Source organism: Trichoplusia ni, chromosome 2 (assembly GCF_003590095.1).
Source record: "Trichoplusia ni isolate ovarian cell line Hi5 chromosome 2, tn1, whole genome shotgun sequence".
Lineage (NCBI taxonomy): Eukaryota > Metazoa > Arthropoda > Insecta > Lepidoptera > Noctuidae > Trichoplusia > Trichoplusia ni.
Window position 1 is genome coordinate 16,995,545 of NC_039479.1, and position 20,492 is coordinate 17,016,036.

Sequence of the window (20,492 nt, forward strand, 5' to 3'; positions counted from 1 at the left end):
CCATTGATCCTTGACCATTTAAGAGTGCAATGCTTTCGTTAGTTATCGCCGTCTCTTTTGATACAGTCTTATTGCTTGGTCCTCATTACATGTCATTAGGTCCCAGCCGTTTGTTTCTTAACAACCAATGATCAGGTAACGTTGACAGCAATAGCTATGAATCCAGAGCGATTCTTAAGCAATTGAAAGCACTAGTATAGTCGCTTAGAACTAAGTCACGACTTAATACATTTCTATGAAATGTATTTTGAGACGAAGCTTTTCAGGACTCTCAATTAAGTAATTAATTTTTGAAGAGTTATAGGTTGCGATTGCAGACTCACAAAAGAAAGAGCTGCAGACATTCGATTTGCATACAAAGAAAAATAGAGTTACAAAACATATATACCTGCACTTAGGTTAAATAAAAAAAATATATTACACGTGTATCTTACACGTGTAATATTTTTTTCAGCATAGCTTTTTTCCAAACACCCTGAGTGAGGTGATTTGACTTCCAGTGACTCGTAAATCTGCAACTATTGAGTATTTTTTTTTCCAAGCAAGTTAAATGTCAGGCTTAATATTAATAAGAATGCAACAAAATACAAATTTCAATAAGCGATAAAACGACGTGTCTTCTAAAACAACTTACCATTGGCTATAAAATATTTAATTAATTACTACAACAAATACCTTTTCTTTAGAACGTACTGGTGTGTCGTAATGGAAGACACACTCAGACATAATAGAAACGTAATGTTTTGAATTCATGGTCAATGGCTTGACGCAGTTACTATAAGAATGAGTCTTATCATTTAACGCGGCAATTACCTATTGAAAATTACTATTAAAACCTCAGAAATATTTGAATGGATTTGGGACTCTGCACATACTCTGTTACTTAGGTATATAAAGTGTATTAGCTTCTGCTCTTGGCTGCTCATTGAATGTACCAGTTTACGTACGCTTACGCAAATAAAGTAGTCTAAATAATATATCCTTTTGTGATGTCCAAGAATGTTCAGGATTATAGGGTAATCCTGAACATGTACCCTAAAATGGAAAAGGAGGAGACAATTTATTTCTTTACCATTTCTCTGGCGGGGAACGATTTTGCCGAGCAATAAGTTGCTACGTAAGCTTACATAAACCCATTTACTTCTTCTTTCCAACTTCTCCTTGTCTTCGCCTCTCAGGACTTTTGGCCACGTGCTCTCCGCGTAAGGGACATGATCAACCCGCCACCACTCACTGGTAGATCTCCAAGTTCTTCCTGCGTCCTTTGTTTGTTTTACCATTGGTTGGTTACATACTGAGTTTCTAGTAAAATTGACTATGGGAACGTCAGATGGCGATCCATGAGGTTATTCGTTTTAGTGTTTGTTTAGATGTGCACTGTTAATTAAGATACAAGCAGTAGGTAAAGCAAAAAATTCTATGTATGGCCTGTTATTACTTTTATTGATTTTATAATATTAATTGAATTAATCCAAGCAATTAGGTCGAACCTATTATTATAGGTAAATTTCTTGAACCATATGATTATCAAGGAAATATGAAACACGAAGTTTAAGAGCAACCTGTTTAGATCCGTGTTTTATAAAAAAACCGTTGTAAAACTGTCCGTGAACTTATTTTATCCTAATTGCATCGCTTACGTGTGAATATGGAACAATCGTAGGTGTTATATGACAAATTTTATTATTATAAAGAACCAAAACATACTATTTATCCATCCGGGTTTATTACAACTAATCTAATATATTAAATTCCCGTGTCACGATGTTAGTTACCGTACGGTAACTCCGAAGAGGTTCGAACGATTTGTATACATATTGGGTAGGTCTGAGAATAGAACAACATCTTTTTTTCATACCCCTAAGTATAATAAAGGGTTGCTCAACCTACAAAAAAATATTTTATTTGAAATTGTTTGTTATAATTTTTTTATAATGTGGCATTCAGAATATATACAACTAGAAAAAAAAATATTCGGCAAAACAACGTTTGTGGGTTCGTGGTGTGAGATTATAAAAATAACAAGAATTTACAACACGTCGTTTGTCCACAGAGGATTGAGAATTGAGTTTCAACGACTTCCTACTGAATCGAATATAATTTGATAAAAATATTTTTTACTTACTTCCCACAATCAGAATTAAAATTCAAGTAACTTTTAATAATCGCTTTAAGTGGACTAGGCCAATTTCAAAACGAATAATTAAATTACCTACGTCCGTTGTTTCAGATTTGTGCGTCAAACATCATGTAGGTAATAAGGCTAAAACCTTCGCGGAAACCGACACTCGCAAAATTGGAAGATGTCATAAGTATCTTGACGTGTATTATTATTTTTTATATTTTTTCATAAATGTTTAATTTTATAGGCATTATACGCAATGATTTATTTGACGATTTTATAGAAGTTTTAGATTTTATATCGCTAGAGAGTCTCAGCTTATATGACAAAATAACGGACAATTTAATCTTAATACTACGAACACAATTCAGTAAGCCTCGATGCGGTGATAAGTTTTTGGTTTAAATTAGCCTAAGTTTAGCATTTACATACTATATAGCAGAATCCAAACATTCTAAATTTTCGTCAAAAAATCGTAATTACAAAAAGAGAAATAGAACGAGAATAAAATGGAAGACGAAACGACGACAGAAGGGACTGAGACTCCTACAGCTGCGGCAGGAGATGTCGAAGAGGGTAAACACCAGACTGACACACAAGATTCTAAGCGAGGAAGCGCGGAAGTCGCTCAGACAAAAAAGGATCATGATCAGGAAAAACCAGCTGGGGAAGGTGAGCTTGCAGATGTATTGCAGCTTACAGATGATGAAACGAAAAGTGAAGCTGCTGAAGGAGGCGAAGTCGGAGAAACCGATGAAGGTGCTACAGAAGACGTGGCTGGGGAACACGAATTAGGGGAATATGGAGAAGAATATGAGGAATATTATGTAGAGGAAGAAATTATTATCGAAGAGCAAATTGAGGAGGTTGCAGAAGGTGAAGAAAAAGCCCATGTTGAAGGCGAAGAGGTCCCAGGTGAAGGTGCGGAAGAACATGTAGAGGGTGAGGAATCAGAAAAAAAAGAAGAAGACCTCATGGAAGAGCTTGGTGAGGAAGAACAAGCTTACCCTGAGGAGCCTCCTCCAGATCCTGCTGCACCCTATAATTTCAGTGACTCTAAAGAGGCTCTTAAAGCACCGTTTGAATTAAGACCTGATCAATTGGCTGAAGTTGAGCAAATATGGGAAATGTATCAGAATTACACGCCAGCTTATTCTGATTTGGATGGATGGGTCACTGAAAAAGAACTAGTTTATATGCTGAATTGCCTTCTTCTTATGACATATACAGCTGAACAACTACAAGAATTAATTACTTATTGTTGTAGACCGCCAAATGCAAAGGGGCATATTTTTTATGAGCAGTTTCTAAAAATGGTGACCATCCGTCAAAGGGATTTTCCAATAGAAGAAGAAATTCGAGCTGCTTTGCAAGTATATGATCCTGAAAAGACGGGTATAATAGATCGTGATTATCTTAAAGAACTTTTAATGAAACATGGACACAAAATGGCTGCAAGACATGTAGACAACCTTATTAAAGAAGTTGATATGAGTAATGATGGTACTATTGGTGTAGAAGACGTGGTTGGAACTATGTGCTTGGATTTAAATAAAGAGGATTTGCAAATGCTTAGAGCAGCCGTGAATCCTCCAGATACGGGAGGTGTTCCTCAACAAGAAGCTGCAGATGAAGATGAGGATGATGACGATGATTAACTCTATGCATTCTTAAATTGTATACTTCAGCTTTTCACTATTTCAACCTACTTAGTTCATACCTTATGCTCTACTTAGATTAGCTTAATTTATTACCTAAGTCCTAAAAATAGAACGTTTGGTACAATTCTTAGCACTGCACAAAAATTTGATGTCATTGTTAACTCATTAACCAATTTTCCATTACATTTAATTAATAAAGGTGGATATAATATACAATCAATAGAAATATTTAAAACATGCATTTATGTAATTTAATCATGTTTACTGTAACCTAAAGTTTCCTAATAATATAATAAAAGCAATCCCAACAGCGAACCGAATGTGTTTTTACTTTGACGATCAGTTCCACAGAACAAAATATTAACTTTTTTAAGGGCCTGTTTCACCACCGGCTCATGAATTCCCGTTAAACTATAGACTTTCTATACAAAGAATGTCAATCTTTTTCAATTTATCTGCCAGAAAGCGGCTTATCAGGTTTATATAGTAATAAAATTTTAACTGTCCTCTTAGTATACATGTGTGCACTTTAATCGTTGACTTAGAAGTAATTGTGTAAATATTACCAATTGGAACATTTTTTATCGAAAATATCGCACATCACAGACCTAATCTAATATTGTATGTAAAATAATAAATAGTTAAAAAAAAAACTGTCACTCCATTCAAATTTTATCAAAGTCGGTCCGTGGTTTGAGACTACCCTTAAACAGCCTGCCAGCTTATCGGAAAGTGGCTTAAAATTGAGTAGCAAATATCCAACCGGAACGATAAACACACGAAAAAAGTGAGTATAAGCTGTTAAGCTGTAATAATAAATAAAGGCTGTACGGTTGAAGTACTACTAGAAAACTGCGTAATTATATTTGAGTGATTTTATTGTATGTTTTCTGTGCATTCATCAATTTCCGTTTTATTTTTATAATGATAACACGTTATGTTATCTGTGGTAAAGCGTAACGTTATTTTCTGTCAATTCTACTTACTGTCATGTTGTGATCGAATGTGGTGTGAGCTGTGTTTATACTCGGCATTAAATTTATTTTGTTGACATTTAGACAAATACTATATTAATTACTACACAATGAGATATAATATTATATTATTGACATTGTCATCATTGTTTAGTAACAGTAAGTATAAAAAAAAACGTATAAATTCATTCATTTAATCGCTATTTACATGGGTGTGGCTTGGGTAGAATACTTTGTTGATTCATTCGTTATTGTATGCATGTTGAATAGAGTACTATAAGTGAAAACCTTGTTGTATTTATATTATAAAGTTCGGTATTAGTCTCTTATTCGAATAATTTGATAAAACGGTAATCTGTTGACTGCTTCTGCCTGTTGACTACTGTATTGACGTGCAAAATGCGTATTTTAAAACTTTCTTTCAATTCAGTGTATTTCGTGATACAGGTTTAGCACTATGGTGTTATCAGTGTACTGCAGCAACGCCAGGATGCTTGGAACCCTTTAACTGGCGCGGCGTTGGCTACCTCGGCAATCCATGCCCGGAAGCTGAAGATATTTGTGTGAAACTTATTGAAAGGAAAGGAGGTAAATAAATTTTATAAAGTAGAATTATTAACTTTTCCCATAAGGGAAGAGGCATGTGCCCAGCAGTGATGTGTATGTGTGCTGGTATTATTATCTACTTTAGAATCAATTCATTGAAATTTATAATGTATATAATAAGCTTAAAACTTTTACATAACTTTATAAATACTATTTAACTATATAAATGTTCTGGTATATTTCAGCACAAGAAATCATCACAAGAGATTGTTTAAGCAACTTTAGGGCTTTCCGGACTGATATTCCAGCTGATACATATGAAGGTTGCCGGCCTGCAGCAAGAGATGTGAACTTAGCTAACTATGTAAATAACACTATAAAGGAACTTGATATCAAAAGGTAAACTTATGAAAAATAAATAGGTTTCATAAAAAAATTATGACCATCTCTGGGAGCTATCATTTACTAAATCACATTAATGATATAAATAAAAAATGAAAAGTTATTTTAGAAACATCATATTGATTTGAGCTAATTCTTGTAATTAAAAGGACCAACCAGCACACTTTCTACCTCATTTTATTACTAACTCTTAAATACCAAGTCTGTGTGAGCTTTATCATAGTTAAAACCTTTTTTAATTTGATTTCAGGGACTGGTATGACGAAACAGTTTGGTGTTTCTGCTTCCTCGATCACAGATGTAACAGTGCATCGAATCTGTCAACAATGGTGTTACTAATCCCGTCATGTATTGTGTTTTTATTCACAAAAATGATGTTCTGATGTCCGCTAGAGGCCACGTATACTCAACCAAAAACATTAGTAAGTTGAAAAGGTTTTTCAAATGATATAGATAGGACGATGTAGAAGTATATAATGACTCCTCTGACTATCGTGTCAAAGGGAGAATTGATATTGTTGTAGTTACAGAATTTAAAATCAGACATTAACTTTATTTGTAAAGTAAAGTGCAATAAGACCAGTTATTAGTAATAAGTGAACAACAATATCATGTTACAAGCAGCATTTAGTTATTAGTTTACAATCATACAGTATGAGAATCTCATTTTCACTATGAAACACAAGTTAGTAACTAACTTTAACTTTTTATTAGCTCTGTTCTTTTATTGAATCTTTACAAGCTTTGCTTAATTTGAGACTAGATGGCGTTGTGTGAATATTGTCCGACATTGACCAACAATTATACAAGATCTGATATCTTTTACAAAGTACTTATAACTTTATTTTAAGCAATATTTTTTCTTTCAGCAATTATTTTGTGATGTATATATGTGCATTTAGAGTATTATTTCCTGATATAAATCATTTTTACTTTAAATAATGATTAATATTGCAAACTTGCTTCTCTAGTTGTTTGCTAATGTCATAATTGATTCCGTCCAATAATAGTTATAATACTAGCTTTAAGTGATGCAAGTGCCTCTTTGAACATTGTTCGTAATATAAGACTGTAGTATTGTTACACAAACTGCTTTACAATATTCTGTAATTTGTTTTTACACCGTTTTATGCAAAATTAAATATGTTAGGTTGAAAATACCTAAGTTATAATCAAATGATTTATGAAACAAGTATTTTGTAGTATCAGAAAAAAGCAATAAATCAATTTCAAATTATCAATAGTTTTCCTTAATATCAGTGCATTTCGTCGTTATTTATATGATAAAATACGAGTATTATGTAATGCGTATTTTCCATCGCAAACAGATTAGAAAATAATATTATTTTGGCGATTAGTAACAGTACAATATTCAAATATCTGCAAATAATGATGACTGTTTTTATTACGGATTATATTTTCCTACATTTTTCCGAGGTCTCATCCGCGCACTTGCCATTTTGGTTACCATGCAATCAAAAATTATTCGCACAGCCAGTAGGAGGATTTATTAATTTATTTTTATAGTAAGGTAAACTGAAGCTGTGTGACAACCAGTCCTGTGACCAACATAAACATTTGTAACAGAATGTTTGCGTCTAGTTGCCACATGTCGTACACGGAGAAACGAAGCGGTGTTTCTTCAATCAACTTTAACATCCTTTTAGATTTTTCTCGTATTCGGCCTGCAAATAATAATAATTTATTTAAATTTTGGGGTTTGCTAATGTCCTTTCTGACCTGCGAAAAAGTTTCACTTAAAACAGTTGCTCACAAGTATAACTTTTTACTTAGTTACCTTCAAAGTGCATCGACATTACTCGAATCGCCAATCGCTTAGTTTCTTTCACTTCTCTTATTAAGACTTCACAGCGGATGCCGAGCATGAGTGCTATCATCAAATCAATAATGGTGAATAAGGACGGTGTCAAACCATTCCATAGCCCCAATGCCTGTAAATAAATTTAAAACGATGTATTATAACGATGGCTGTATGTTTTGATTCCTTTGCCGCATGCCGACAGCATTCGGTAGGTACGCCATATTTCTTCATTCAGTTCATTATTCAAAAGTTTTGTGGAGGGAGTGCTGTTTTTTTTATCTGATTAAAATATTTAAAATCCCTTTTTTCGTCGTGTCGTGACAACAACGAAAAACTTATGCTCGTGATTTTGCGAATTCTGACCTATTTATATTATCCGTGAAAATGTTACCCTGCGACGCCTTGTGGTGCCTCATAAGATCGGCAATGCTTTTAGTGTATAAGTGTAATAAACTGCAATGGAGCGGTGAGTCTTTTTTTATTTTATCATAGCTTGCATAATAGAATCAGTTATTTTGTTGGAAAGTATGAAAGGATTAAACTGTGTTTATAGTAGTTGGTGATGGGTAAAATTTTCCGAAAATTATATGTTCTCAAAGTTTGACACAAAACTTCTTACTCAGTCAATTAATTTTAACTGTAAAATCTAAGCTTTTAATTTTTTTATAAGCGTTTCGTTCTATATGCACCTTTTTGCGTTACAATATTTCTATGATCTTACAGATATATATTTCCTTTATTTTAATTACGTACCTCATTTTGAACCGTCAACAGAAGAAATTCAAATGTTAGGAGACTCGACGCAACCAGTTTACAGCAGAATACAAATACCTTAAAAAGGAGGTTAAATATAAGCTCTCATAATTCCTTTTAATAATACCAAGGCCATATCAATTTACCACTTACTTGAAATCGGTAAATATTTTGAAATTTACCAAAACCATCCAATATTTCCTTAACATAAACATCAGTTTCACTCGATACGAAGTTGTGAGTCTGTGCGGCCAGTCGCCTCATATATAATCTTGTAGGAAATAGTGTTAAAAAAGTATTCCATTTCATATGCAAAATTGTTTGAACGTTTTTGCTGTCGATAAAGTTTTTCATTATAGCGTTCATGAACCGCACTCTGACAAAGAAATACAAAAATATGTGCGAGCAGCTAACTAATTCTATTACGAAACAAAATTGTGACACTACAATGCCCAGCAAAGGCCAGAAAGAGACGTTAGCTTTGCCATAACCCACTGCAAGGAGAACGATAAAGATTATTGCGACCCCAGCCAAAGATATAATTTGAATCCTATTCATAAGAGCAGACATACTCTTATTACGGTTAAGTTTCATGCATCTCTCAATTTGTTGGAGTTTCACACAAAACTCAATATTTTCGTCACCGTTGAAAAACCGCACGTGAATTAAATTACACACATACGTTAAAGACTGCAAACCTGTTACACAATTACATAAAGTATACATTGTCTCGTTATCAAACATAACTAAGTTAAAATTGACGACTATAATGTAGTTCAACCATAGAAGTAAAAGTATGCTGAATATTGTGTAGCATTTTTGAATGAGGGATGGTAAAACTACGAAACGGTGTTTGATATCAACGCGACTCGCTGCCATAAGCTTTTGGCAATCGTACATTAGACGAATTGATTTTATGAACTCTTCCTCAAGGATATCATTTGATAAATACTCGTTGTTAGTGTGAACTTTTATTTTCTGCATTGTATTTACAGTAAAGCGAATTGTAGAAGCACCACTGTGTAACTGGCCGTGATTGATAGCAGATGTACTGGTAGCCGCGTGCCTAAAGTATAAATGTTGTAAATGGACACGCTGCGTCTTCCTTCAACCAGTAATATCAATTGCTTAGCGTAGTCGCGGGATTTGCCTGTTGAAAAACATACTGTCAATGTTTAACAGCTAAAATGATATACATAAGTACCGTAATTACCGAAGTGTGTGCCCGATGATAAAAATAGGAAAGGTGAGAGGTAAAGGCTCCTATTGCAGTCTATATTAAAAATAGTCCTTTTTTACGTCCATTTAAATTACAAACGTACACAAACATGTACGATATAAATAAAGCGATTTGAATGCGTTAAATGCCAATCAAAATACATGCCTATCATAATTACCAAGCACTTCATGTTATTAAAATATTATTTCTCGTCTGTTATCTACTGCCTTTAATTCGGTTTTGCTTTTCGATTGATATGAGTGTCGTTCATATTTCGTTGAAACGAATATCTATGTATTTGGGTACAGTCAGTAACAATCGTAAAGTTACCAATAAGCTTTTGAAGTCTTGCTAAAAACCTTGTCTCTCGGCTCTTATTCCTGTTGTAACTATGTGTGACTGTTTTTATGAATAATTACCTTCGTAAGACGTAGAGATTATGTCAATGTAGAGTTTTCTCGATTTTTCCAATCTTGTTGATAAGCGTTGCGTATAAAGACATGACGACAGCACTACAATGTGTGTAAACATCAGAAAAGGCGTAACATACAGCAGCAAATCAAAGTCAGCTTTTACCTGTGAAATAGTATTTTATGGACTTGAGTATCATTTACCTTAGTAACTATAAACACCTCTAAAAGTAAGTTATTGCAGTTTTAGAAGGAAAACCACGCTCCGCAACAGGATATGCAACAGGTTTACTATGATGCGATAGTGGTCTCCCTGTTTATTGTGCGATATAATACAAACAAAGAAGAGCAAATAGAGTTACCTGTTCTCTTATAGAAGATAGTAGGTTATAAATAGCTACCAAGTTCCAGGCCAAGCTTTGGCAGACGAAACAAAATATCTGTGAAAGAAAGCAAATTGTAAGGAAAGCGATGTTTAAATAACATATATTTAGGTAGTAAATAGAACGGAAATAGTTCTGAAGTCGACTTACCGAAAACTGAAAAAGCTCAGTAAAATCTGCTAAAGTATCCAAAATACAATGCATGGCCGGTACCAATTCACCCAAAGTTCCATTTTCTGTCATTCCAGCTGAGTTCAAGTAAAACAATTTTCTTTCACTTAAGGAATTTTGTAAAGATTTCTTCGTTGCTATTGACTTTTCATGTAGCAAATTATTTATGTAATTAACTCTTATTGTAATTAAACGGATGATGAAAGTACCTTGCGCTACTTCAATGTGTATGGCAACACCCATAAACAGAGTTAATAACAAGGCTGCACACGTTCTCTGCATAAACAACCCATTCAGTATCAAAAGCCAAAAAATCGATAAAACACCTGAAATCCATACTAATAAAGATGTTTGATTCGAAAACTGTTTATTTGAACTGGTGCTATTCTTCATTTTCAGGCACCGTTCTATTTTCTGCAGTTTCACGAACATCTGGCCCATTTTATAGCTTTTGTAGGAATTATTTCGGAATGTAAGAAGCGTGCCATTTATCGCGTTCATTATGACTCCAATTTTTAACGTAGATTTCGCGTATTGAGATTCAAATACATTTTCGCAGTTCAGTAAGTAGTATGCTACGCACGCCACGTTGAATAACCAGAAAGCGATGCTGTAGAGCTGATAGAGAATGGTTGGTGGTGTTGGATACCTATACATAATGCTTACTCGAAGAAGTCCCATTACCCGTAGAATAAAGAAAATAGGTTGAAAAATTCGGATGAAGTCGTCACTTAACATGTCTCCAGAGAGACCTTCAATATTTTTATTTCTCATGTCCGTGACTGCCTTTTAGAAATTCTTGACCGACACTGAACATATATTACTGAAAACTGATGAGTGGACATGTTTTTTAAATGTCTCCCAAGGGAAATTAACCTCAAGTAAAATAGTTACCAAAGGGACTTATTATTTGTTATATGTATATATCCAGTCTATTTGAGTATCGTTCAAGCATAAACAATCTAAGGCTATTGAAAAGTTACATTAAGCTACATTTATCAAAGTCAGCGTTGTATGTCATAGATGCGTAGAGGATAGTAAGAAGCTTAAAACCAAGATGTGGAGTTTACAGCCTTGAGGAAATACTGTCATCTTGAGAAAAGGGTTTTTTTTCTTGTAGATCTAAAAAAAGAACAGCTTTATCGCAAAGAATGAGTGTCTTTTTTAATTACGTGTTTTCGAAGGCAGTTGTGTAAAATGAAATGAATAACTCTAGTAACAATATGCATTTATTTATTTTTCTTTTTTACTAACATTGTTAGAATTTATGTACTTATATTTAAACATCAATAAAGCACTACATATTTGTGAAAACATCTCGGTAGCCAAGATTATAGTAAATATAATACAAAGATATATTATTATTCATGGTATGTATATTCATGGAAAAGTAACATAATTATACGATTTATATCTAGCAAGTTCTTTACTAAAACACACACAGGCAAACTCAAATCAGATAAATCAAAATATTTTAAAAACTTAAAATTTTTCTATAACTTTCTAGTTTCATAATTCCTCTTAAAACTGAAAAAGTATGTTACTTATTAAAACAACCTTAGAGATAGATAATAAAATGCGAATTTATATAGTATCAAATCGGCAGTAAAGGAAAGATTTATGTATGGGTTAGAAATGCGACCATTAAATAATGTTGGTTCCTACAGTCAGTCTACATTGCTTTGACGATATTAAATACTAATTACTATTACAAGCTACACTCACAAATATACTAAAGCGCTAATAACATTCCAAATAAAAGGTGAAGATTATGTTGTTGACTTACTAAATAACAAATTGCTTATAAAACGATATTGATATCGACAGTAATTTTTAAAATATAGTTGTCAACCTTTTAGGTAAATAAGCATTTTTTGCTCAAAACTCAAACATGATTATTTGATCAAGAAGTCTGTTAAGATAAAAACTTAGCCTTCGCGACGCATCCCTGATAGAATAGCAGTCTAACAATTAGATTTGATCTAGTGCCTAGATGTTTACTTCAATTTGTGTACAACAAAATCCCCACCAGCATATTTCTCATATTTTTATCAAGATTTTAGTAAGAGAACCGTTGTTCTTCCTTGAAGCCGATCTTGTCTAGCGCCGGTATACAAGCGTAGGTGATCATGGGTGGAGGGCCGCACATGAGCACGAACACGTCGTCAGAGGGCGGGAACAGGTGGTCACGCATCATCTGCTCGTTGACAAAGCCAGTGCTGTACTTCCAATCTGTAAGAAGAAAAAATATTGTACACGATTCATGGTACTGTATTGGACGCAGATAGATACATTGAGCCCCACCGCTTTCAGGTATAATTCGAGCCGAAAACCATGAATTAGTCTAGTAATTCCGAGCATGCGTGGGAAACGCAATTGAAACTATTCAACTCTTAATTAATTATGAATTTAATTGTTGAAATTTATACAAGTAGGTACCTAAAATAGGTTTAGAACTCACCTGCAGGGGGTGTGTCCAGTGTGTACCAAAGTTTAAACTGGTCTGCGTTTTCTGTCTGGTATCTTTCCAATTCGTTTCTGAGTAAGATATCTTCTTCCGTTTGATTGGCGAACAACAGTCTGAGTTCAGTGCAGTCATTAGGGTCGGTGCAGATGTGCCTAATGAGCTGTAGCATTGGCGTGATGCCAGTACCACCTGCAAAACAATTTGTTTCATTAACAATCGTCCAATTTAATTTCACCTGTGATTCATGTCGTCATAGAAATAGATTTTTTTGGCTAATTATACATATGAGTTCATGTTTGTTTTAATCGAGTATGCGTCATCGACTTAGTAATGTTTGGAAGATAAGGATTCAACCATTTAGGAATTACCATGAAGGAAATATTTAATAAATGTATTACGTAGGTAATAAAAAATTAAAGTACTGAGAAGTACTGAGAAAAAATTAAAGTACTACCTAGTCAGTAAGTAAGCAAAGTCCTCCCTAATGAAAAGATTTATTAAATAAAGTGTAAATTCTAAATAAAATAAAGGCAAAAGTCAAAATTTTTTGAGAAGTATGCCATTATATTTTACTATTATATCTTAAATTAGTTAAAGCATACAAGGGCGAAGTCGAGACTATTACGGTTATGTAAATATTTAATGCAATAATCGTGTATCCATTACTCGATTTAAAATAGAGCTCACAATCCTTTCAAATAGGCCATCGAATAGTCAAATGGCTGTTAAATTACAACCAATTATTTATTCGTCGGTACAAAGTGAGATTAACTATGATTTACAGTGTTATATTAAGAAATAGCGTGGCAAAACCTCTTGGCATGACTAATATATTTTAGTGCGATGCACGCGAGAATAATATTTAAATAAATATAGGGTCTTTTCAATGTCATTTGAATCCGATAAGAAATGAATTGCGTAACAGCTTGATTATAGACGTGCATCTTATCAAAGCATCGTACTGAAACCTGAGGGGCTTGAACGTTTACTTTGTCATAATAATAGCGGGGCATTATTTGCCTGTTGAACTAAAGATGTCTGAAACTAAGGAATAACTTCATTATTTGTAAAACTGGATCAGCGCGAGTCAGTCCCGAAAAGTGCGAGTTTCTTAAGTATTGAGCGATTCGTTTTTTTATGATATAACTATTACGAGGTATTACATAAGCATATATTACATAGTAATGTAATATCTTCAAAGTCCATCACCAGTTTACGACATTCTTGCGTAAATATAATCGTACCACGAGAATAAAATCCAGGCTGGGTTTCTTAAAATTCTTGTTAGGCTATTTGCCCACTTTAGTCGACAGGTCTATTTTCTAATTACATGATTTTACTTATTGAATTTAAACAGTGTGTGAAATCTATCATTACATATCAATAGTATTCTCAGAATACTGTTAAGTACCTGCAATCATGTTGACTTTCTTGACTGGAATGCAGATAGGTGGGTCTTTTCTCATCTTCTTGATGAGGAAACCTCCATTGCTGGTGTACTGCAGGCGGCCTGATGGTCCTCGGACGTCGATCGTGTCATTTATCTTCAAGCTCTCCAAGTGCTGGGACATTTTTCCACCATCAGGGAACTTAGGGTGGGTATTTTTGAAGTATACCTGCAAATTACGATAGAAATCTGTTAATGCCAGTAAGTTTTTAATAAAAGTGTGCACCTTAAAAAAGAGAGAGATATAAGAAATCTTAGCAATTTAAAAAAAAATTAGACTGTTAGTCCTGCATCAGCAAGTGTTAAAACTTTGATATTCCTAACAGAAAAATTGGTTCGTTTTTGTAAACATCAAAAAATAATTATTTTATGAATACTGGTTTTAAACTAGTATGAGTATGTATTGCTACTTGTACTTTTTATTGAGGGAATTTAGTTTCTTTTCATTATCTACCGTGGCATTTACTTTTGAGTTCATTAACCTGTCTGAATTAAAGACAGAAGAGATAACAATTCGTGTATCTGGGATAAGTGTCACGCTTTATGGCTGAAAAGGTAATATTTACTGTTACCTGAATAATTTTTAGCCAAAGCCATAGTAGTTAGTTTTTATTTTTTTACCGAAGAGCAATGTGCACTTTACTACCGAACTAGCAGATATATTGTAATTCCGTCGAAGTATATCAGTAATACCATACAATGTACATTTTAACTAAGTAACTATACATCGATAAAAAATATTTGTTTAGTCCTTGGCAATGATGAAGTTAAGCGTAAAATATTGCATAATCATCTCCGTAAATTCTCGTTTTGTTACTGCTCTTGAGAACGTCATATGCTTATGTTTTAAGGCCATTTTAAACTTAAGGTCAAGACATAATGAACGCTCGAGAATGTAAGTAGTATTTATGGTAAATAGTAGGTATTATTTAAACAAAATGACTTTAATTAGGGTTTTGTTGCCAAAGTGTAAAAACGGAACACAATTACTAAGGTCCATCAGGCTTTTCTAAAACCGTGATAGTTAAACAGTGGAATTTTTTTACAGATGATGTAAACATATTTGCAGCTACAGCAGAAAATAATAATAGTCGACGAAAAGCATCGCTTGGTACTGGTTTTGATGACCGATGGGTAATTAATTTTTGGTTCATATTTGTTTTAGTGTCTCAAGCCCGACACGCAGTTAGTCGGGTTTATCTAACATTGGTTCATAACGTCTTGTTTTCAAATTCTTCCTTTGATCGTGCTAAGGCATAATTTATTGAGACGATTTCTAGTCATGCTGAAAATACTTATACTCAGATTTATCAAGCAGTTACGTAACATCATATGGTCAATGATAAGATACCTTAGTAACAAATTGTTTATATATTTATGAAAATAATATGTTCTGAAATAAAGTATATTGAAATTAGTATTTAAGAGATTTTATGTATATCCCAAAAGAAAATGATCAGAATGAACCGCACTTTGTGGCTGAATAATGTGTAAATACTAAATAAGCATAGGAATATTCGGCCTTTACTTTCTCGGCCAAATTGTAAGACACAAAAAATAAATAAAATATCGGTTTTACCTTAACAACAAGATCAACGTATCCCTTGTCATCATCACTCGATACTGGAGTGTACGATCTGATGACTAGATCCTCGCCAATTTTAGCTGATAAGTGGACGTGCTGACCGATGGGCAAACCTGAAAGAAGAAACTGGTGTTATTGACATAAGCGAATCGCTCTGATGTTAATGTTGTAACGTTTCCGGTGGGTAGTAGGTACTGTTACGCTATTGAACATAGGCGTATACCGTGATCATTATGAAGCCTTGTAGAGCGCTACCTCTAATTAATAATTTTTATTTTATTGGATTGCCCCGTTCTAACGTATGGTTAAAGCAAGATGTTAAAAAATAAATAAATATAAAGTTTTTTATTGCAATTCATTCATAATTAATTCAATAAGATACACAAACGTGTTCCCCAGTCCCACGAATTGCTAAATTGATAACAATATAACTGCTTCGACTAACAGAAAATCAATTAGATTAAAATAAAACCCGTCTAGATGACACAAAAAGAACGAGGAAATATTAAATCGGTTGCAGTTTCAAACCCCAGAGACAATTATTTTTACACTTATCGTTCTTATAATAGCACTTGAAATATTATCTGTGTTCATAATAGAAAAAATATTATGATAGGAATATTTTATCTGCCTACCTGCATGGGAAATTGATAAGTGTTATTACATGGATACAATACACAATAACTGGATAAATGTTAAGGTCAAGTGGTATTAAAAATCCGGATGGATGACGATAAACGTTTTTAGATAATTTTATGAACACGTTAATAACAGATTCTATCAGCTAGCTCTACTTACCTAAAAAAAAAACTATTTTAACAAACTTAATTATGGTAATATGAGATTATACGCTGGCATGTGGCTCAGTCACCGTTAACCCATTGACTTGTAGCAGGCTGTGACTGCTTTACAGGACCAAATTCAATAAGGCCCACGCCTTATATACAAAATACTCGTGTCAAAATGTTAGTTACCATCCTCCGGCGGAACGGATTCATTTGTTATTTGTTCGCCTGTTCAGATAGTTGTAATTTAATTAGTTTTCTATATTTTTATAGTAAGCAGTAGGCAGTGTTCGAGTACTTAGTCTTTACGTAGTTGTATTTGTTTTTACGGTTGATTGAGTCAACAATGGAAGATACATAGTAATAAAACTAAGGAAATATTAGCAGAAAACATTTGATTAGTAGCATTTTAATTTAAGAGTGGTTATTTGTTGAAATGACAATAAGAATTTTAGGTAGGTACCTATTTAAAAGAATTACATAATGAAAACGATTTGTCATTAATATGATAATACTATTTAATGTGTAACCATGAGTGAGCAGTTGTGATAAAATTATGGTACGTGGCAATGACTAAAAGTACTTATAAAATTCTGGTTATGTCATATTTACGAAAATAATATCTCTTGACTGCACGGATAGCCGAGTGGTTGAGGTCAATGAGCACGACGTTACGCGGGTTCGATCCCCACGTAGGAGAAACATTTGTGTGATCCACGAATGGTTGTACTGAGCCTGAGTGTTTTCTAGCAAATTACTAGAATATATGTGAAATCCCCGACGCAAGGATTAAATACCTCAAGGCGAGAGTCGTTTTTTTTTAATAACATACATAATATGTATACAATATAAAAAAAAAAGTTTTGATGGTCGTTTTTCTATCACATAATTATGCTGCATTGCCGAAATTGTGGTGAAATCTTAAACTTCGTATTCTAAGTAAGCCTAAAAGGGGAGACCCCCATGCTGACCTCATTTTGCGTCCACTGCCGAGCCAGCATTATACAATTAAACAAGTAATTAAAGTTGTCTATGCTTAATAATATTTAAACTTTGATTCTCCCTTGCAGCATGCAATAAGATCGATAGCAATGCTTAAGTAGAGGCCTGAACCAGCACACTACAAAGTCCGAAGTGCAGTAAGTATTGTAGATTAATGACTGACTGACTAGTAATCAATGTAATTTAAAAATCCTAAGAAAACTTATGTCCAGGTTAAAGAATAATCTACTTGGTTATAATTTAATCATGAAAAGTCAAAAAAAGAGATAGAACTAGATAATAGGATTAATATGAGTAAGAGATAGATAATAATTCAATCACACAAACTCAACTGAGTCAATGCTTGTGAAAACAACATCCAGTACAGATAAAAGATATAGATTAACACAACTGTGAGAAACAAGTTTTTGCTTGTGGCTTCCACTAACAAGAAATTTCTGAAAGGTATTAATAGGAAACAAACCCTTAAACAGTTTTTTTGCAGGTAATTTGTGTTGCTTTGCCACTTACTTATGTAGCAAAGGGAAGGAAAACCATACTCACCCAATACATGTTCTGATGAGGGTAATCCCAAACGGTACCTCCTAGTATCATGACTGATCACCTCCTTTTCAATGAGAGGTAAAGCATACTTCTTATTTGGGTCTACAAGTGTGACTAACTGTGAACTCTTTCTTGCGCATGGTTCTTTCTTCTTTCCCCATAGATATTGCCTGAGTAAGTTTGCTACGACCACCACTGCGCCAACCCCAACAACAATTGGGAGGACCTAAAAATACAAAGTTGTTACAATACATGTGGGATTAACTATGATCAGCCGAGTAACAAAGTTTAATAACAGGAAGGTCACGGATCTTGTATAAACATATAAATCAGAGAGGTTCTAAGTTCAAAAAGGACATATCAAGGTTACTTAAACCAAAGCAAATAATATAAAAAAATATCTTCATCAACATTATGTTACATACTTAATGCAATATGTTTTTTCATATAAATGTTTGTGTTATAAATTAGTTTCAACTTTTTTGTGTGTATGAACATTATGGGACCCTATACTATATTAAGATGTATTTCTACTTCAAAACTGACAACAATGAAAATTTGCATCAGAAGCTCATTAATTTTGAATTGTTGTCCTAAATATACAGTTCATTTACATTGTTTTTATATTTGTTTCATGCATAATTTCCATAGCAATTTTCTTCAGTAGATCATGCCCACTTATCAAACTAGAGTGTGTTTTACATGAAGCGAAATACCGAAATACCTCAATGAAACAATTCAAGGCTTTAAATGAAATCAATATTATTATAGATGTATTTCTTCACTCATAAAATGTTGTGACAATACATAATCATTTTAACTCAGAATTGCAGCTTATTTTACACATTACTAAATGCAGGTGTTGGTGTTTATCAATAATTATTTAAGTATTTAAGCAATTTGGAAGTTATCTTGTAGTTACTTGTATAGCTTCATATCAAAAGAGGATTGATAACAATACTTTTGCTACTAAAAATGGTATGTGGCATAATGATTCAAAAAACAGAAATAAACAATTACATCAAATAATAATTATGAAAGCAATAAAAAATACATACTTGAACATTTTCAAAAAAATCTGTTAGAGCTGCTTGTAAATTACTCATGATGTCACTTTTGGAATTGAAATCTAAGTACACTTAATTTAGTTTCACATAAATAAAAAATGCACAATGGAATGTAGTGTTTACTTATTACACGACCGCGCCGTAGAGGTTACTTAACAAAATGCAAACGGGACGAACTACGATGTGGTATGCTAGGAAGGAACTGCGCGTAGACCTTGAACTCTCTTATCTTAGAAAAACGGATGATAATTATTGATTTCAAATATAACACTGACGTACTCGACAAGCCGATGCTGACTGATTTATTTAGTGAATGACTAGCACATTGAATGTTAAAAGCCTTGTTAAATGATTGTAGCACTTGATAACAAAGAAATACGACGCATTTCACAACAGTAACAGTAATTGTTACTAACCAAACTTTCAGTCGCTTATGTTTTACAATGTTATACATTTGTGTTTGAGTTAGATACCCGTATCTCAATAAAAAAAGTAAATTACTACTTTTAATAGAAAAAGCAAAGTTACAAATTAAAAAGATAAGATGCGATAAAATCACACTATTAATACATCACATTTAAAAACAGGTTTAGAAAATAACCTCAAACGTAAATATTGGTGGAATATATGATTAAAGTGTACTTACAATCTTTGCGTTTATAGTAATTGTCATTGTTCTGCCTTTATTACAAAATTTGCAATGAGTACTGCGATAATGGAATGGGAAAACTTATTTTTTATTGCATAATAGCGAGTTGGTTTACGTGCCGCTGGTAACTGACGAATACTGTGAATAGTGAGAGGAATTTATTTCAGTTCTACTGGGTATATGATTTGTAGCTGTTACCTTTCGCCGTTTTGGTGGACGATGACAATTGGTCCTAAAATAGTTCGTAGATTTTAGTAAACATAATAGCTATAACTATTTCTACAGTAACTTATTTGAAGTTCATTAGTCTCAACATGATTTGTATTCAAAGAATCTTACATAGTATGAGCGGATTTTTTTTTTACATGTACTTATGGTTAGGATAATAATCTTTGGGAACGATTATTTTGATAAATTATGAATAATAACAAACTATTAGGCTGAAATCGAATTGAATTTTGCCGCCTCACTTTTCTGTCAATTT

The 20,492-nt window shown here is 33.3% G+C and overlaps 6 protein-coding genes across 7 annotated transcripts; 2 read left to right on the forward strand and 4 right to left on the reverse strand.

Moving 5' to 3' along the window:
• The first annotated feature begins 2,243 nt into the window (after nt 1–2,243).
• LOC113508461 lies at nt 2,244–4,099 on the forward strand. Its single transcript, XM_026891527.1, has one exon. It carries the CDS (start codon nt 2,632–2,634, stop codon nt 3,778–3,780), a length of 1,149 nt encoding a protein of 382 aa, XP_026747328.1. The 5' UTR covers nt 2,244–2,631; the 3' UTR covers nt 3,781–4,099.
• A 652-nt stretch (nt 4,100–4,751) lies between these two features.
• LOC113508465 lies at nt 4,752–6,940 on the forward strand. The gene is made up of 4 exons (XM_026891533.1): nt 4,752–4,916; nt 5,205–5,345; nt 5,549–5,702; nt 5,956–6,940. Exons 1-4 carry the CDS (start codon nt 4,868–4,870, stop codon nt 6,086–6,088), a joined length of 477 nt encoding a protein of 158 aa, XP_026747334.1. The 5' UTR covers nt 4,752–4,867; the 3' UTR covers nt 6,089–6,940.
• A 93-nt stretch (nt 6,941–7,033) lies between these two features.
• LOC113501790 lies at nt 7,034–8,385 on the reverse strand (the record flags this gene model as incomplete). Its single annotated transcript, XM_026883044.1, has 3 exons — nt 7,034–7,390; nt 7,504–7,657; nt 8,281–8,385. Coding segments are annotated over 3 exons (423 nt in total), but the record flags the coding sequence as incomplete, so codon positions are not given.
• LOC113508464 lies at nt 8,383–9,276 on the reverse strand. Its single transcript, XM_026891532.1, has one exon. It carries the CDS (start codon nt 9,262–9,264, stop codon nt 8,398–8,400), a length of 867 nt encoding a protein of 288 aa, XP_026747333.1. The 5' UTR covers nt 9,265–9,276; the 3' UTR covers nt 8,383–8,397.
• LOC113501795 lies at nt 9,270–11,252 on the reverse strand. The gene is made up of 4 exons (XM_026883056.1): nt 10,443–11,252; nt 10,272–10,349; nt 9,919–10,075; nt 9,270–9,430 (listed from the first exon to the last, which is right to left on the reverse strand). Exons 1-4 carry the CDS (start codon nt 11,235–11,237, stop codon nt 9,270–9,272), a joined length of 1,191 nt encoding a protein of 396 aa, XP_026738857.1. The 5' UTR covers nt 11,238–11,252.
• A 422-nt stretch (nt 11,253–11,674) lies between these two features.
• Nucleotides 11,675–20,208, reverse strand: LOC113508463 (NADH-cytochrome b5 reductase 3). Of its 2 annotated transcripts, none has more exons than XM_026891531.1 (6): nt 20,006–20,208; nt 18,293–18,518; nt 15,957–16,075; nt 14,342–14,546; nt 12,925–13,119; nt 11,675–12,695 (listed from the first exon to the last, which is right to left on the reverse strand). In XM_026891531.1, the coding sequence occupies exons 1-6, from the start codon at nt 20,030–20,032 to the stop codon at nt 12,523–12,525; spliced, it is 945 nt and encodes a 314-aa protein (XP_026747332.1). In that variant the 5' UTR covers nt 20,033–20,208; the 3' UTR covers nt 11,675–12,522. The 2 variants fall into 2 exon arrangements, with proteins under 2 accessions (XP_026747332.1, XP_026747330.1); XM_026891529.1 differs by lacking the exon at nt 20,006–20,208 and adding an exon at nt 19,351–19,664.
• Between the last annotated feature and the right edge of the window lie 284 nt (nt 20,209–20,492).

What these genes read in the sequence shown, in the direction of transcription:
- LOC113508465 (XM_026891533.1), top strand. Translation starts at nt 4,868, where the DNA reads ATGAGATATAATATTATATTATTGACATTGTCATCATTGTTTAGTAAC. An exon ending in ACTTATTGAAAGGAAAGGAG is followed by an intron (nt 5,346 to 5,548) that starts GTAAATAAATTT and finishes GGTATATTTCAG; the next exon opens with CACAAGAAATCATCACAAGA. An exon ending in AAGGAACTTGATATCAAAAG is followed by an intron (nt 5,703 to 5,955) that starts GTAAACTTATGA and finishes ATTTGATTTCAG; the next exon opens with GGACTGGTATGACGAAACAG.
- LOC113508461 (XM_026891527.1), top strand. Translation starts at nt 2,632, where the DNA reads ATGGAAGACGAAACGACGACAGAAGGGACTGAGACTCCTACAGCTGCG.
- LOC113508464 (XM_026891532.1), bottom strand. Translation starts at nt 9,264, where the DNA reads ATGCAGAAAATAAAAGTTCACACTAACAACGAGTATTTATCAAATGAT.
- LOC113508463 (XM_026891529.1), bottom strand. Translation starts at nt 19,398, where the DNA reads ATGAGTAATTTACAAGCAGCTCTAACAGATTTTTTTGAAAATGTTCAA. An exon ending in ACGTTGATCTTGTTGTTAAG is followed by an intron (nt 14,547 to 15,956) that starts GTAAAACCGATA and finishes CGTAATTTGCAG; the next exon opens with GTATACTTCAAAAATACCCA. An exon ending in ACTGGACACACCCCCTGCAG is followed by an intron (nt 12,696 to 12,924) that starts GTGAGTTCTAAA and finishes TTCTTCTTACAG; the next exon opens with ATTGGAAGTACAGCACTGGC.
- LOC113501795 (XM_026883056.1), bottom strand. Translation starts at nt 11,237, where the DNA reads ATGAGAAATAAAAATATTGAAGGTCTCTCTGGAGACATGTTAAGTGAC. An exon ending in CTGAGCTTTTTCAGTTTTCG is followed by an intron (nt 10,350 to 10,442) that starts GTAAGTCGACTT and finishes TTTCTTTCACAG; the next exon opens with ATATTTTGTTTCGTCTGCCA. An exon ending in AATCTCTACGTCTTACGAAG is followed by an intron (nt 9,431 to 9,918) that starts GTAATTATTCAT and finishes GTTTTTCAACAG; the next exon opens with GCAAATCCCGCGACTACGCT.